The 15,985-nt window shown below is 39.1% G+C and overlaps 2 protein-coding genes across 8 annotated transcripts in view; one reads left to right on the top strand and one right to left on the bottom strand.

The window, feature by feature from the left end:
- The window catches only part of ELMOD1 (ELMO domain containing 1), a 93,785-nt gene extending 91,933 nt beyond the window's left edge, over positions 1-1,852 (bottom strand). For 4 of the 5 annotated variants that reach the window (XM_055305461.1, XM_055305464.1, XM_055305462.1 and 1 more), the window contains exon 1: positions 1,208-1,499. The gene's annotated coding sequence lies outside the window, so the exon portion shown is untranslated. Of the gene's footprint in view, positions 1-1,207; positions 1,500-1,755 lie in introns of those variants that run through there. The other variant, XM_055305458.1, reaches the window with a different exon arrangement.
- Positions 1,853-2,351: 499 nt separating this feature from the next.
- ALKBH8 (alkB homolog 8, tRNA methyltransferase) overlaps positions 2,352-15,985 on the top strand; it is a 55,979-nt gene continuing 42,345 nt past the window's right edge. The window contains exons 1-6 of one of the 3 annotated variants that reach the window (XM_055306765.1): positions 2,352-2,387; positions 2,830-2,920; positions 7,577-7,712; positions 11,287-11,524; positions 13,666-13,797; positions 14,469-14,564. In XM_055306765.1, coding sequence (XP_055162740.1) covers positions 7,584-7,712; positions 11,287-11,524; positions 13,666-13,797; positions 14,469-14,564 — 595 coding nt within the window. In that variant the 5' untranslated portion in view covers positions 2,352-2,387; positions 2,830-2,920; positions 7,577-7,583. Of the gene's footprint in view, positions 2,388-2,829; positions 2,921-2,947; positions 3,037-7,576; positions 7,713-11,286; positions 11,525-13,665; positions 13,798-14,468; positions 14,565-15,985 lie in introns of those variants that run through there. The other 2 variants (XM_055306764.1, XM_055306766.1) reach the window with 2 other exon arrangements.

The raw sequence follows: 15,985 nt of genomic DNA, 5'->3' as shown, positions 1-15,985 counted from the left end.
TCAGAAAACTATAGCCCACGAACCAAATCCTGCTGGCATAAGCCAGGGGAGCTAAGGAAGGTTTTTAGATTCTCAGAGGGTTGTTTAAAAACAAACAAAAAATGAAGCAAAAAAAGAATATGTGACCAGAGACCATGTGTGGCTACAAAGATGAAAAATTATCTGGTCCTTTGTAGAAAAATCTTGCCAACCTCTGTACCTGTCACACAGAGGACTGCACCTACTAAGAAGCTGAGGTGACTTTTACTAAGGAAAGAGTCATTAGTTCAGCATTTAAAACCTTCGAGAAATTACTATAGATCACCATGTAAAGCTGGTGAAGATGAATTCTATCTTCAAATTAAGTTTCTTTTCAGCTCAACATTTATCAGATTTCTATTATTACAAGATTATGGAAGACACTGGAGTTACACAATGAATAAAACAGGGCCTTAACATAGCTGAAAATCACTTCAGGGAGTCATCTTCTCTGGGAGAACGATCCATGCAATATCCCAAGTAAAAGATAAGGGCCTGTATGAAATCAATTTCATGCAAAATTTTATGTGTCTCTAACTTTTTCTAAGGATATGGAGGCAAGGATGGACTGTGGGTGGTTGGAAATATGTGCTTGTAACTCAAAATCAGAAGGATAGAAAAAGAATGAAGAACCATTTAATAGATACTTTATAGTAATTATTATATAAATCCCAAAAGGTGAATGGTGTTTTGCGGTTTCTGTGTCAGGTCATACCCCAATGCCCATATTATTTTTCCTAAACCAAACTGCCTCCTAAAGCAAAATCAGGGCTGAAGATAAAAGATTAAGGAATGATTCACAAATCTCTCAAACTCTGGGGCAGCAGATGCGGAAATACTACAGAATAAGAGAAGACTGTCAACTGCAAAGCCTGAAGAATTGCTTCTGTTTGATTGTAGAAAGAGAAAGTCAAGCTAGTGAAAACCTCTGAAAACAAGTGATCACAATGTGTGGAAAGAACTCACAGAACCAAGGTAGTTTCACAGAGGCTAAGAAGTTCAAAAGCTTTAAAATCTTCAGTACCTTCAAGCAGGGTGGATGGGGAGATGAATTCATTGAATTTGGCCAATGGGATATTTTACACTGTTGTCCAGTTTGGTAGCCCCCAGACACATGCATCTATTTAAATTTAAGTTAGTTAATTAAAACCACATAAAAATTTTAAAAGTTCAAAATTCAGTTCCTTACTTGTACTAGCCACATTTGAAATGCTTGAAAGCCACATGGTCAGCAGCCACCTTACTGGACAACAAACATGTCCACCATCGCAGCAGGTCCTAGAGGAGCATGCTTCTGCAGACATCCGGTGATGCACAAGCAAGGACACAATGGGGAGATGGAGCAGGTTTCCCCTATCCTGTCTTCTGTGGCTGGGGAGTGTGCTTGATCTGACCGTCTCCAGCGGGCAACTGTTGCAATCCAGCCCCAGCCTCACTCTCTCTCCCTGGACTTCTGTTCTTTCCTCCTCCTAACCTAGGAGGCTCCGTGGAAGTCATGCCTCCACTGCACAGCACTCCGGTTGGAGCTGTTCTTCCAGGGGCAGGGTCCGCCCGGGGGCCCCACCGCTGCTCTGCGGGCGTGATTTTCTCCCCTTCTCTTCCCTGCACTCACATAGCTCACCGGGGCACGGGGACAGTACACTCACGTCCCACACAGGACATCAGGGCGAGGGCATGGCTAATCACCATCCGCTCCCGCGTCTTCTGGCCCCTGCTGGGTCCTACTCACTGTGTTACCTTGTACTTGGGCCTCGCGCCAGTTTGCTCGTCTCCTTCCTTCTCTGTCTCCTCCCGCCTTCCACCAGCCGCTCTCTGCTCAAGAACTCCATTTCCTCCAGGCGCCCCCACAGACCTGCAGACCAGAACGGTTTCTCTCAGTACGAGCATCCTCCGCGACTTGGCGAAACCCATCTTTCCCGCCCTACGACCCTCCGCGGCCTCCGCAGACCGTCCTGTTGCCGCGTGGTTGCCCCCTTCATTGCCACGTTCATGCACCTTCCCTCTCCTCTCCGTCGCCCGCGCGACGTCTCCTTCAGACCCCAGGCCCTTCTCTTGTTCCTCCAAGAAGATTCAGGAGGCGGGCATCACTGCGCGACCGAGGGGCACAACCGCCTTGATAGCATCCCTGTGCGGAGCTACCAGAAGTCAGACGCGCTCCGGGCCCTCACTCTTGCCGTAAATACGACGACCACATCTTCGCCGTAAGGCAGAGCTGTTCACGCGCGGAAGCCTCGAGGCCGCGCCAGAGACGAGGACCGCCGGGCGGCGAAGGGGGTTGTGGGAGTGCCTTTCGTCGCCCCGCAGACTCATGGGAAATGTAGTGCTGTCTCCTCCAACATGGCGGCGCCCAGGCTTTCGGGGACACAATGGTGAGGCTGGCGAAGGGGAGCGGGTACCGGCGTGGCGAGAGACCCGCCTGAGCCACGGCAGAGATATATGGCGCTTCATCCTGGCGGGCGGGATGGCTGCGACCCCGCCTTCTCCTGTCGGCCTCACCCGCCTGTGCCCGAGGACAGAACGAGGGCAGGGATGGCGGGAGCGGGCCCCTGGGATGGTCCGTGGGCACGGCCCTGTTGGTGTTCGGTGCGGATGCTCACGCGGCGTCTCTGCCGCTCCTCTGTCTCCTTTGGGGTGGGGGACGGGCGATCGCAGCCCGAGCGGGGTTCGTCCGGCGCTGTCGGGGCTGCCCTGACCTGTGCTGGCCCCGCGGCGGTCACACAGCTGCCGTGGCGGTGCTTGTGTTGAGTACTCCCTGACGCTCTCTGGTCCTCGGAGTGTCAGGGTGCGGTTTCAGCCAAGTTTATTTAACAGACGTTTACCGAGTTCCTGCTGTGCGCCAGGCGCTCCGGTCTGGGACCTCAAGCAGACGACAGTTTTCTGGGCTAGCCCGACACCCAAACAGGTGATTATAATACAACCTGAAAATGGCAGAGAGAGAGGTACACACCAAGTAATAGAGCGTTGAAGGGGGTCACCAAACTCAGAATCCTGACGTGGTTTAGGAGATAAGAAGGCAAGGTAGGTTACGTGTGGTCAGTAAACGTTTGTGGGATGGCTGCTTGTCGCTAGGTCCTGTTCTAGGTGCTGAATGCTCCAGGGTGAATAATACAGACAAAATCTCTGTTTCATAGTTTATTTTCTGGTTAAGTTAGAGGAGAAATAGAGAAAATAAATTAATGAGGCATAAGAAAATACAGAATAGGTGTTCTTAAAGGAATTAAAACAGGGTGAGACGACCAGGGATGGAGTAAATTTTTTCTAATTATTTAAAATTTTATTTCCTTTTTTAGTAGGCAGTGCAATCTGAATAGCTACTAAATTCAAAAGTTATGACAGAAGAAATCTCCCTCTGATTCCTGTACTAGTCTACCCATTTCCCTTTCCTGGAGCCAACCCATATCACTAATTTCTTTTTTGTTCTAGAGATTTATATGTATACTCTTTATACCTGTGCTGTATTTTATAAACAGGTCTCATCTGAGAGGAATTTAAGTTCTTTCTAACTTTAGCTGTTAATTAAGCAAAATTTACCTACAAGCACAGGAACATTTTTCTATACTGCTTTCCTGCATTATGGATGTTCTTTTGTTCAGGTCGGGCAGGATCACACATTACTATTACCACATAGGGCAATCTCCAATAGGGTATGTTGGGATTAAACTTAGTAGCAGAGTCTGTGTGATCTCTAACCTCGTGTTATCCTACAGAGAGTGCTTAGACTGTCTTTTATTAGACTGGACTCAGTATGGCTAATGCTTTATCTGGTAAATAATGACGTCACTCCCGTCACATCCTGTAACACTTCTACAGACGTGCCATGGAGAATCCAAACCTTTGTGCAGTCGTAGAAATTTCTTGGCCAGGGATGTGTCCTTGTTAGAAAGGGGTACCTCCAGACCTCAGCAGCTGGTATCAGGCTATTCCTTTTGTTGAGGTGACTCAGACCTCCTGGGGCAGCACATTGCTAAGTCCCTGGAATGGGGAACAAATGGGCTTTCAGAGCCATCTGGATTTGTCTTTGAAAGGGAAGAAGGAAGAGAGGACAGAATGTGATCATGAGGCTCCATCTGCTGGTACTGGGCTCTTAGTGTCATACTTTTAAAAGGATATATTCAGCATCCTGTCTTTCTTATTTCTTCCACTTTGCAGTCTTTATTCATGTGACATATTAAGAAAAGAATTTTTGGTGCATTCATCTCTTGTTTGCAAGATGCCATTCCAAAGATGGAATCATCTTTGGAATACAATGACAATAAGATAGTTCCTTTGAGAGCCCTCAGCTTTACTTTGTCTTCTTAATTCATTCTAATCTGGCTTTTCTGGAAGTTATCAACAATTGATTAGTAGACATATTTAATACTTTTGGCAAATTTATGAGATAGTGTCAGAGTTTAACACAGCCAGCCAGACATTAAAGTGTAGAAAACATTTTATTTAGTAACTCTTGACAGTAGGGGAAAGAGCTGAGCTCCATTCCAATTTGTGAGAAATGATTTGGGTGTTTTAAAGGTAGAATGGGGTGGGGGCAGAGTAGGGGCTTTGTAGAGTCAGAGAAGTGAAAAATCACAAAGGGTTGGTCATTGCAAATGCAGTTAGGCCACCTGTGTTTGCTAGCCAGCAGTTATAATAGTTAAGATTCTATCCTATGAGAAACAGGCCCTATCCTTCCTGATGATTACGTTTCAGAGGAGTGGCTTTCAGGTCCATGAGAGAGATACTTTTTTTCTTTTTTTAAAGATTTATTCATTTTAGAGAGAGACAGCATGTGAGTGGAGGCAGAGGAGGGAGGAGAGAGAGAATCTCAAGGAGATTTCCCCCCTGAGTGTGGAGCCTGCCACGGACCTCGATCCCTGGACCCCAAGATCATGACCTGAGCCAAAATCAAGAGTCAGATGCCCAACTGACTGAGCCACACATGGGTTCTGAGAGAGATACTTCTGAGTTGCAAGAGCTACCTATTCACAATTGTAGTCCCCTTTTAGTAAATGCTCTAAGAAAGGGAGATCAGGGTCCTATTGGCAGGTGTTGCTAGAACAAATAGTAAAACTTCCTGGCAGTTCAGTTTTCTCAGGCAGACATTGTAATGGGGAAGCTGGGAACATCATAGGGACAAGGCTTTATGCTGCTAGAAGCCATGGTAGAGTTTGGTCATGTTTTTTAGTGCACGGTTTAGGTTTAGTTATGTGCCAAGAACAGGCATTATTAGCCCAATTTTACAGATGAGGAAACCCAAGCACAGAAATAACTCACACAGGATTGTATAGCTAGTAAGTGGTAGAGCTGATATTTGAGTGTAGAACCTGGACCCCTAGACACTGTGTTATACTGTCTTCTAACACTCATGGAGGCTCCGGGGGTTAAACATTTATGGTTTAATCCTTGTCCTTAAAGAGCTCAGAGTCCAATGGAAGGGGCCAAATATTAGAACAAATATAATTAGTGCAATGTCAAAAATACCTGTTCAGCCGTCTTCCTGTCTAATGACACCAAAAGCTTTCTAACCTGAGTTCTCCTTTTGGCTACTTCATATTGTTACCTGCCAGGCAGACATTGAAACTGTACCCCACCAGTGCCTCAAACCTGCTGTATCCTATGTCCTACTCATGACCTCCCTTACTCGTTACTGTCTACCTCTTCCTGACCTCTTCTGACTTTCCAGTTTTGGAATGACATTGTTGGTCTCTCGGTCACTCAAGCTCTGTCCTGTTAGTAAGGGACCTCTGTTTCCCCTTTCCCTCATGTCTCAGTCATCTGCAAGTCCTACTGAAGGTACTAGAACTTTTCTCTTGTCTTTCCCCCATCTCCCTTTATCCTTTCTTCTCACAGTCTCCACACAGGCTGGATTAGCCCATAGTTTCTCCTTGCCAGGCCACATGAGTGTAGCTGCTCCTGCCTCTCGCTCCCCTGGAAAGCTGTCTGACGGCCTGCTGAGCTGGCTCCAGCTCCTCACACGCACCCTGTGTATCAGTTGAGCTAGCCATTGGCTATTCTTCCAGTCGACTCAGCATCTTCTCTCTGGACGTAAAAATTAGTAATTGGAGTTTTTGCTGTTTATGAGCTGTTTTGGATTATGATTTTATTTAACTTCCTAAATTTATTTTGTTTGCTAACTTTTGAGGATTTTCAAGTGGGTGAAGAGTGGGATCAGTGGATCAGCCAACAGTTTCTGCTCTAAAAAAATTTTGCGTACCTCTCGCTGTCTTTGCCAGACACATCCATTTCTGTTTTTAGCTCCTGCTCTTTATTGCCTCACTGGATGCCTCCCTTCCAGATGACTCTGTGTTCCTCTTGCCCTTCAGTGATCAACTCAAGTCGACTTCTGTTTTGAAGTTCTCCCAGATTTTTCCAGTTAACAGCAATCTTTTTTTTTTCTAATTCACGTCACATGGACAGACTCTACAGTTAACAATTATATCAAGATATGCTATTCTTTCATTGTTTAGTGTTTGTTTTCTTCAACTAGCTTATAAACTTGTTGAAAGCATAAACTGTGTATTAAAGTTGTAGGCTGCAGAGCGCGGGGACCAAAAATGGGCACACGTGTATTTGCCCATTATCATTCATTTGTCCCTTCAACAAATTTTTGTTGAGCTCCTACTATGTCTAGATTCCTCTACAATATGTTTTGGTGTTAGCCTGCTTTTGTTGAATTTGATGGGAGTTCTATGTGTCTCCTGAATTTAAGTGATTGTTTCTTTTTCCCTTTCTTGGACTGTATATCCTGAGGGGGAGATTAAACTACCAAATGCAAATCATCACAAATTATGTTGAATTCTGTGGCTACAGTAAATAGGCACGATGTAGAGTGTGAAGGCCTTTTTGGGAAAGTGTTCAGTAACTACTTGCTGACTGGCATGTTTTAGAAGGAAAACACAGCTCTATGGGGATCTTAAATCTGTATTTAAAAAATTATAGATACAGATATATATATATATTTATATATACATATAAATAATATGTCTAGCTTAAAAAACAAAACACCTAGATCACCATATAGCTTAAGAAATATCTTTGGTGATCTTGTATGTCCCTTTTATATCACATTCTTCTCCTCCCCCAGAAATAACTTCAGTCCTGAATTCCATGTTTATTATTTACTTTTCTTGGCATTTTGCTGTATGTGTATTTTTAAACAATATATGACTTACTCTTGGGTTTTGAGCTTTATGTAAATGGAATCTTTCTCTTTTTTTCTTTTCTAACCTTGTGTTTGTGAAACTTGTCTGTGGTACATTTTACCCAGGACTTCACAAGTAAGGGGATATATCACCTATGGATAATATAGTGCATTTAATGGAGCTAAAGCATCAGAGCTTATAGTAGAACCCCCAGAGATGCTGTTATTTGTTCTTAAATATTCCTTTGTGGTTCAGGCATCTGTTTGTTTTCACTTCTTTTGGTTGGTGAAAAGTAAAGTAAGCATTTTAAAAAATGGTCACATAGAAATACTTACAAACTATAGAATATGTGAATAGCATTGTTATAATTCCCTTTAGGATTCTTAAAGTTGACATTTTGTATCTCCTCCCTCCCCTGCCCCCCCGCCCCCCCACGCCAGTATTGCCATGGACAGCAACAGTCAAAGTAATTACAAACTCAGTAAAACCGAGAAGAAGTTCTTAAGGAAACAGATTAAAGCCAGGCACACTTTGCTGAGACATGAAGGCATTGAGACAGTATCCTACGCCACTCAGGTAACCTAAAACTGTTACTGGTTCAATGTAATCTTGTTGCCATGTTAATGTGCTATGAGTCCTGTTTGTTAATAATTGCTCAGAGTTCAGTCATGTGTTACATTTTTATTCAGTGTACATGTGACAGGACCTGCTGACTTTCAATTTTGAGAGGCATAATTTGAATTTCCATTGACCCTGTTGGTTGAACTAGAGGAAGTTGTGGGTATATGTTAATAACAGAAACACTGTATAACTATGTAGAGTTTACAAAGCATACTTCTGTTCATTAATATATTTAATTCCTTAGGGAATTCTTATATGATGGGTTAGAGGACTAAGACAGGTGGTATGTGCTTTAGAAAACTGAAGTTCAATCTTTTGTATCCTAATGCAATCTTTTCCCCTCTATTCCTAACTTCATTTTTGTTGTAAGTGATTTCAATTACATGCAACAAAACATTTTTAATTTATTAGACCTTATTTACAAAGCCTTTTCATTTTCTGATGCAATCATTCAATTATGTATATTTATAATATTACAATATATTATATATCAATTATATTTATGAGGGACTGTGAGATGTCTGGGACTGTGAGTTCAGAACAACTTAGTTTAACTCTTAGTTTCTCCGCTTATTTGGACATGAACAGTCCCTTTGATCTCAGCTTTCTTTGTTTATAAAGACATTTATATTCTAGAGCAAGTGTGTGACAGTGCTTACTAGTCATTAAAATTCTATGTGAATATAAAGTATTTTTTCTGGTCCTGAAGGGTAAGAAGGAAGATCAGCCATCTAACCAATGGCTGAACACATGTCCTAGAGAAGGTGAAGCTAGGATTAAAACTTGGGTTTCAGACCAGTGGTCTTCCCTTATATCATGTTACACTGTTTTCTGTACTGCATCATAGTTTTAGAAATGAATACTCTGTTAGGGAAGATTTATTTACTTATTTATTTAAAGATTTGTTTATTTTAGAGAGAAAGAGAGTGGAGAGTGGGGGAGAGGGAGAGAGAGAATCTCAAGCAGACTCCTTATTGAGCTCAGAGCCCAACATGGGGCTTGATCTTGCAACCCCAAGGTCACAACCTGAGCTGAAAGCAAGAGTCAGATGCTCAATCGACAGAGCCACCCAGGCGTCCCTACTGAGGGAGATTTAAATTTAGCAGGTAATAGGCCCATGCCTAGATTAAACACAGTACTAATGACTTCCGAGAATTAAACCAAATTTTTATAAAGAGGATAGAACACATAATAGATAGAAGTAACATGCCTGCACAGACTCTACTATTTCTGCCAAAAGCCACTGAGGCTGTGAGGCATTCAGAAGATTAAACTGACATAATCTCTCTGCTCCTTCCTTCTAGAGTTGTGAAGACAAGTGTAAGGAAAGAAATGGGTTAAATTTCTTTTCTGCCTTTGAAGCTGTTTCTAGTAGATCTGTTTTTGTTTTAGATTTCTAGAAGCTATAATCTCATATTCATGGCTTCTAAATTGTTTTCTCATTTGGGCATGATGGTTTTTTTCTCCACAATATTTTTATTTTTATTTTTATTTTTATTTATTTATTTATTTATTTTTTAAATATGGATTTTTTAAAATTTTTATTTATTTATGATAGTCACGCAGAGAAACAGAGAGAGGCAGAGACACAAGCAGAGAGAGAAGCAGGCTCCATGCACCGGGAGCCCAACGTGGGATTCAATCCCGGGTCGACAGGATCGCGCCCTGGGCCAAAGGCAGGCGCCAAACCGCGGCGCCACCCAGGGATCTCCTCTCCACAATATTTTTAAAAGAAATGAATAAAATTATAGAAGGACCTCCAATTACATATTATCTATCCAGGGGAGAACAAATGGTCTTTTCCTGATGTGTTATAAGTATATGTGTCTTTGTCTAAATTTATAGCCATTGTAAGATTTTTCTAGAGCAGTGTCTTAAGATTGTCAGGACTAGAGAACTTAAAAAACCCTCTGAATTCTCTACTTCATATTATTGAGAAAATTGCTTACCTAAAGAATTATAAATAAGACAATTATTGCTTTTAATTATATTGTGTGACTCACATGCAACAGGTAATAAATTCCTCACTTTCTTCCCCCACTGCACTTGTTTTTGTGTGGTTTGCCTTTAGAATTGCCCATAGATCATTTAGAGGGACATCTTTGAGGAGGGGCACTAGTATTCCTCAAGTCATACCTCACCATGCTCCTCAATTTCTAGATGGGGCAGTCACCCTTGACATTTATAACACCTTTGCAATTCCTTAGATTTGGGAATATAGAAATGTTTTTGTAACTGTGGCTGCATATAATCAAATTATTTTAGTACTTTAATTTATAAACCCTATTCAGCGAGGTTCAAGGCAAGCCATCTTAGACTGAATTTTATACCATGTTTTATATCATTAGTATATTTGTTCATCATGTGTATGTGTGTATTTGCATTCATAGAAAGTATTGGCTCTTTCATGACAGCACAGAGCTTTACTTTTCTTATCCAGTTTTATAATAATTCTATTACATTCTTTTAAAACAAGGTTCTAGATATTCCCATTTGGTATATATGAAACAAATACATTATGTTCTGATCTCCAGCTTTGTATAAATCGGGTTGGCAAAGTACTGTCCCCCGGTCAAATCTGGCTTGTAAACTAAGAATGAATTTTATATTTTCAAAGAGTTGTTGAAAATGAAAACAAAGAGTATGTGACAGAGACTTGCCTGTGAAGCCTAATTTGTCAATACCTGATATAAACAATAAAACTGATAATGATTTACTTTTCTTATGCTACAAAGTTTTTAGGAGTCATAGATTGTAAATTAAAAATGTTAACACTGTGTAGAATGTTCACAAGAGGTGCTGGGCCATATGCAGCAGAAAAAAAATAGGAAACTTTTCCCCCCAAGCAAATCCCTTGAATAAAGTTTAGTGCAGGATTGCAAATGGCAGGAAGTAAGCAGGAAAGTAGGTGAAAGCATATAGTATGGTCTGGCAAAAAGTAAGTATTAGGTAACTCCTATTTCTTGTTTCCTTCCTATTTCTCTTTCATTGTGTTGAACTTATAAGCAGTAATAAATGTGACCTTTTAATTTGTATGTACGGCCATTAGGAAAGGAATATTTTACTGCAAAGGCTAATTTAAAAATCAATATTTATAACATAGGTGTACTTTTTAATCCACAATATTTAATATATGGTTTATATAGTATGTATGAAATTAGAAAACCAAATAACTACCGTAAGGAAACCTTTTTACCCATCTTAATTACACCTTTGTGGAAATATTTAATTAATTAATTAATTAATTTTATTTATTTATTCATGAGAGACACAGAAAGAGAGAGAGAGAAAGAGAGAGAGAGAGGCAGAGACACAGGCAGAGGGAGAAGCAGGCTTCATGCAGGGAGCCTGACATGGGACTGGATCCTGGGTCTCCAGGAGCATGCCCTGGGCTGAAGGTGGCGCTAAACCCCTGAGCCACCCAGGCTGCCTGGAAATGTTATGTAAAAATAATCTTATTTTATCTTATTTGAAAATAAATGGATTGATATTAATTGCTCATTTTTTTCCTTTTTTTGTTTTTTTAAAGAGCCTGGTTGTCGCCAATGGTGGGTTGGGTAACGGTGTGAGTAGGAACCAGCTGCTCCCAGTGTTAGAGAAGTATGGGCTGGTGGATGCTCTCCTAATGCCACCTCATAAGCCTTACTCATTTGTGAGATACAGAACTGCAGAAGAAGCCAAGAAAGCCTATGTCACCCTCAACGGAAAAGAAATAGTGGATGATTTAGGACAAAAGATCATTCTGTACTTGAATTTTGTGGAGAAAGGTATCAGTATACAGGCATCTTATAAAAAGTAGTTGTTTCTTTTGTGTGTTTTCTTTTCATACCTAAGTTAGGAGGTGTGGCTATTATGAAACAATAACAGAACTTCCTTAGGCAGCTCCTTTTTGTCTGACAAACACTCTGTATGCACCTGGTATGTGCCAGGCAAAGGGCCATGTTACATTAAACATAGCCTGCCTAGAAGGGGCTGAACCTACCACCCTAATGGTATATTTATTATCCATGGTGCTTATTTTGGAACCCTGCTACCTAATTGCATTTTTCAAATTCAATGCTGGGGATTCAGATTACCAATTTTATAGAGTCTACTTAGAAGCTTGCAATTAATCACTTAAGAATTCATTGTGATCCGAATGATTGTGTGCCAAGTGTGCCATCGATGGCGGAACACCTGTAGGCACCAGAGAGCCCTAAAGCTTCACAGTGGCAGTGTCCAAGGAACTTCCTGCAATGGTGGCAGTGTTCCTACATTCATAGCTGCACTGTCCAACATGACCGTGTGATTTAGGAATAGATTTTTTAATTGAATTTCATTTAAGGTAATTAAATAACAGCTTTATAGACTGATCTACAGAACTGCTGCAGAGATCATTGTATCTTTTCACCACTGTCCCATGGAAATTAGATGTATTGAGATGAACTTTGATGTAGACATCTGGTCTCTCATTGTATTCATTTACCTATTTAGGTAATTTAATGTTTTGTTCAGATACCCTTGAGATGGGCAGGTGAATATCATCTGACCGAATTTCTGTTTTTGTAAAATGGGATGCAGAAGAAACTTCTAAAGACTTTTTATTTATTTATTTATTTATTTATTTATTTATTTATTTATTTATTTATTTATTTATTTTTTCTAAAGACTTTTTAAAGACATATTTTAGGAGTTATAATTCTCAATATCTATCTGTATTTAATTTAAAATCTGATTTAAGCTTTACAGATTAAAAAACTGTAGTATCTGTGTATTGTGTTTATGGTCAGCTTTTGAAAACTGAATGGTTTGGGAGTAAGTTGTAATCAGGAAATGCTTTATTTATGGAGTGTTCTTTATTTGAAATCCCACATTAGATCTAGGTGTACTTCCAGGACTATCGTTATCATGTTTATAACCTTGAAAATAATTCTTAGTAGAAATGAATAGAGAACAGAACTGTGTCACAAATTTTTGATACTTGTTTTGACTACTACCAGAGAGCCGCTGAATAACAAAAAAAGGGTATTTTTAATTCTTTTTTTCTCAGATTTTTTTAGAAAACTAAGTATGAATTGTACTATAATTGCCTGCCTTTAAGGAATTTTCTCCAAAGTTTTTCTTACATGATTTGGATAAGTAATATGATGCCTGATATATAATAAACACTTGATAAATATTGGTTAGATAATTCACTATTTGTATTTCTGAAATAATAGTAAAATCTAGTAGACATTTATATTATTATTTTTGTGAATTTTTATATTAAACGATTCAAGCATGAAAACTCTTCAGCAGAAAAGCTTTAGAAGTTACATCTGTAACGTGAACGATGAGATCCCTAATGGTAAATGTGAATTACACTATTCCCTTTAGTCGTAAATTCTTTCCTCTTTTTCTTTCACAGCTGAACCTGTCTTAATTCTTTGAAGGGCACAGGGACTTAAATTATTTTAATACATACCAAATAATTTTTCATACAATGGCATTTTATTTCTTTAGGATAAGTTTTTTGTTGTTTTACCTTTTTCTGTTACTGAACCTTAGCTAGTGTCAAGAACCTAAGGGCAAAAATGAGCATTTAAAGTTTTGTTTTCAGTATTTAGAGAGAGTCTGTCTTTTTAGTGGAGAGGCAAACTGTAGATATTAAGAGAAACCTTGTTTCTTAGTGAGATTTAAAAGTAGCTTGATCAAATAATATTTAAGGAAATACTGTTTTGCCGTTGGTAATTAAAGTGGATAAAATGTATCATAATTTTTATCTTGGACTTTGTTTTTGTGTTTTCTTATGTCATGTGCCTTTAGCATTCTTATTTTTGAATATGAGTGTTGGGGATTTTATGAACTGATAAATGGCCTCTGGGCAGAATTATGTATATTTAGGAACATTAAGTTTTGTATGTGACTATTTTGTTTTGGTTTCCCACAGCACAGTGGAAAGAGTTGGGGCTTCAGGCCTTACCTCCAGGCCTCATGGTAGTAGAAGAAATTATTTCATCTGAGGATGAGAAAATGCTTTTGGAAAGTATTAACTGGACAGAGGATATAGAGAATCAAAATGGTAAGTAAAATTTTTAAAATATGATATTTAATGTTTGCAGAATGCCATGTTACTGCTTCTTTTTTCCTCCTCCTTTGCTTTATTAAAATTTCTAATATTTCCTCAAAATTAGTGAAAGTAGGCTAGATCTAATATTTGGCAAGTCATACCAATAATTCTTAGGAGCATTAATAAAATTGACACTTATATAGCTATCAATTTTAAGCTCCAAACTGATTAATATTTATTAGCTGACATTTGTAGAGCTAACACTGATAAGCCCTTTCACATACATTATCTTCTTTGATCTTCTCCCCCTAAGTCACATTTCCTGTGCACGATCACCCGCTCTGCCGCAACAGTGGCAACGCAGGAAGAGCCTCCTGGAGATGTTTGCAAATTAGATTTCCTCTGACTCATTCCACATCATAAATGGTCTTGTGAGTGGCAGCGCCCATGTTTGACTCTTTCAGATTGATGGGGGGAAATTCTATAAGGGTTTGTTACCATTTTAGACTGAAAAGAACAGCAGAGATGAGGTAGAATGGTTAGGTTTATTAAAGACAATAATTTAGCCGTTAACAAAAATTACCTTTACTCAGGGAATCCCAGCTCACAATTTTGACTTTGAAATTGACAAAGGAAAGCAAATATTTTTCTCTTAAATCGTTTACTTTCTTCTCTTCATATAGTTCAAAAATCCTTGAAACACAGGAGAGTAAAGCATTTTGGTTATGAATTCCACTATGAGAACAACAATGTAGATAAAGACATGCCATTACCTGGGGGTAAGTAATTGTTACTAAACGACAAATACTAGCTCAGAAAAGAAATATTTAATATATTGGAAGTAGGTCATACTATGTTTCATTGGTCATTTTTAGGCAGAATGTTGAAATAGCTGATTAAATTTAAAACCTTTAAATTACATACAGTGGTGGAGTTTTGTTGTAAGAACTGGATACATAGAGCTAAGGGTAGAGTCCCTTTTGAACATCATCCTTCCTCCATACTTCTCAGCAGTAGTACTGTTAGCAGGTGTGTACACATCATTCCCGTCCTGTAACAATTGACGTTGCATCGCAGGGCAGATACCTGTAAAAGTATACAGTTGTTAACATGTGTTATGCTGTATGCTATGTTGTATGTTCACATATTCCATGTATCCCTCCAGCCTGTTCTTCCTCCTTTATTAAATGTCTTGGAGATCTTACCCAGTTTTTCATTGTATTCAGTGTTCAGCAATGGCCTATTCAGTTAATTCCCAGTTGCTCAACATTTAGGTTATTTCTAGCTTTTAGCCTTTATATAAGGAGTGCTGCTGTGCATGTCTTTATATATAACTCTTATGTAGTAAGCAGAAAGTAGAATTGTTATGTTGAAGTTTTATTCATTTAAAAATGTTAATAGATGCTGAAAAATTACTCCCAACCCAGCTGTATTGACATACTCCTATAGAGCGTGTATGTACCTCCTTCCCCTGACCCACACCAATATAGGATATTATAAAATGTTTAACTATATCATTTCCTGATTACTAGTGAGGTTGGCCATTTTTATTTACCTTTCTGGAATTCCTTTTCATATCCTTTGTCAGTTTTTCCTAAGGGGTTGACTGATTAGTAAGATTTTACCGTATAATCTGGATATTAAACCTTCGGTAGGATTTTATTGGAGTTATATTTATCTTTATGACTTTTAATCTTATTTAAGGCTTACTGTCATTCATGAAATAATGTTTCTGACTCTAGTGAAAATAAATTAGTTCTACTTTGAAAACCGTGTTTTGTTTTTGTTTTTGCTTTTTGCTTTTTTTTTAAATATTTTAATTTTAAAAAAATTTTTAATTTTTAAAGTAATCTCTATACCTAATGTGTGGCTCAGTGTCACAACTTGGAGATCAAGAGTCACATGCTCCTCCGACTGAGCCAGTCAGGAGCCCCTGAAAACTGTGTTTTTTAAGAGGAAATGATTTAGAGGAACCTGTCTGGCTTAGTCGGAAGAGAGAGCAAATCTTGATCTCGGGATTGTGAGTGTGAGTCCCATGTTGGGTGTGGAGATTTCTTAAATGAATAAAAAAACTTAAAGAAAATAAAAGGAAATGATTTAGAATAAGTAAGTTAAATTTAAATTAAATTTAAATAAGAATAATTTAAATAAGAAAGGGTGGTCAGGCTAACTTTCAGTATATAATAGTAAATTTTATAAT

The sequence above is a fragment of the Nyctereutes procyonoides genome, unplaced genomic scaffold, assembly GCF_905146905.1.
Source record: "Nyctereutes procyonoides isolate TBG_1078 unplaced genomic scaffold, NYPRO_anot_genome, whole genome shotgun sequence".
NCBI classification, from domain to species: Eukaryota; Metazoa; Chordata; class Mammalia; order Carnivora; family Canidae; genus Nyctereutes; species Nyctereutes procyonoides.
Note: the sequence above shows the minus strand (reverse complement) of the source record. Positions and strands in the feature narration are given on the sequence as shown.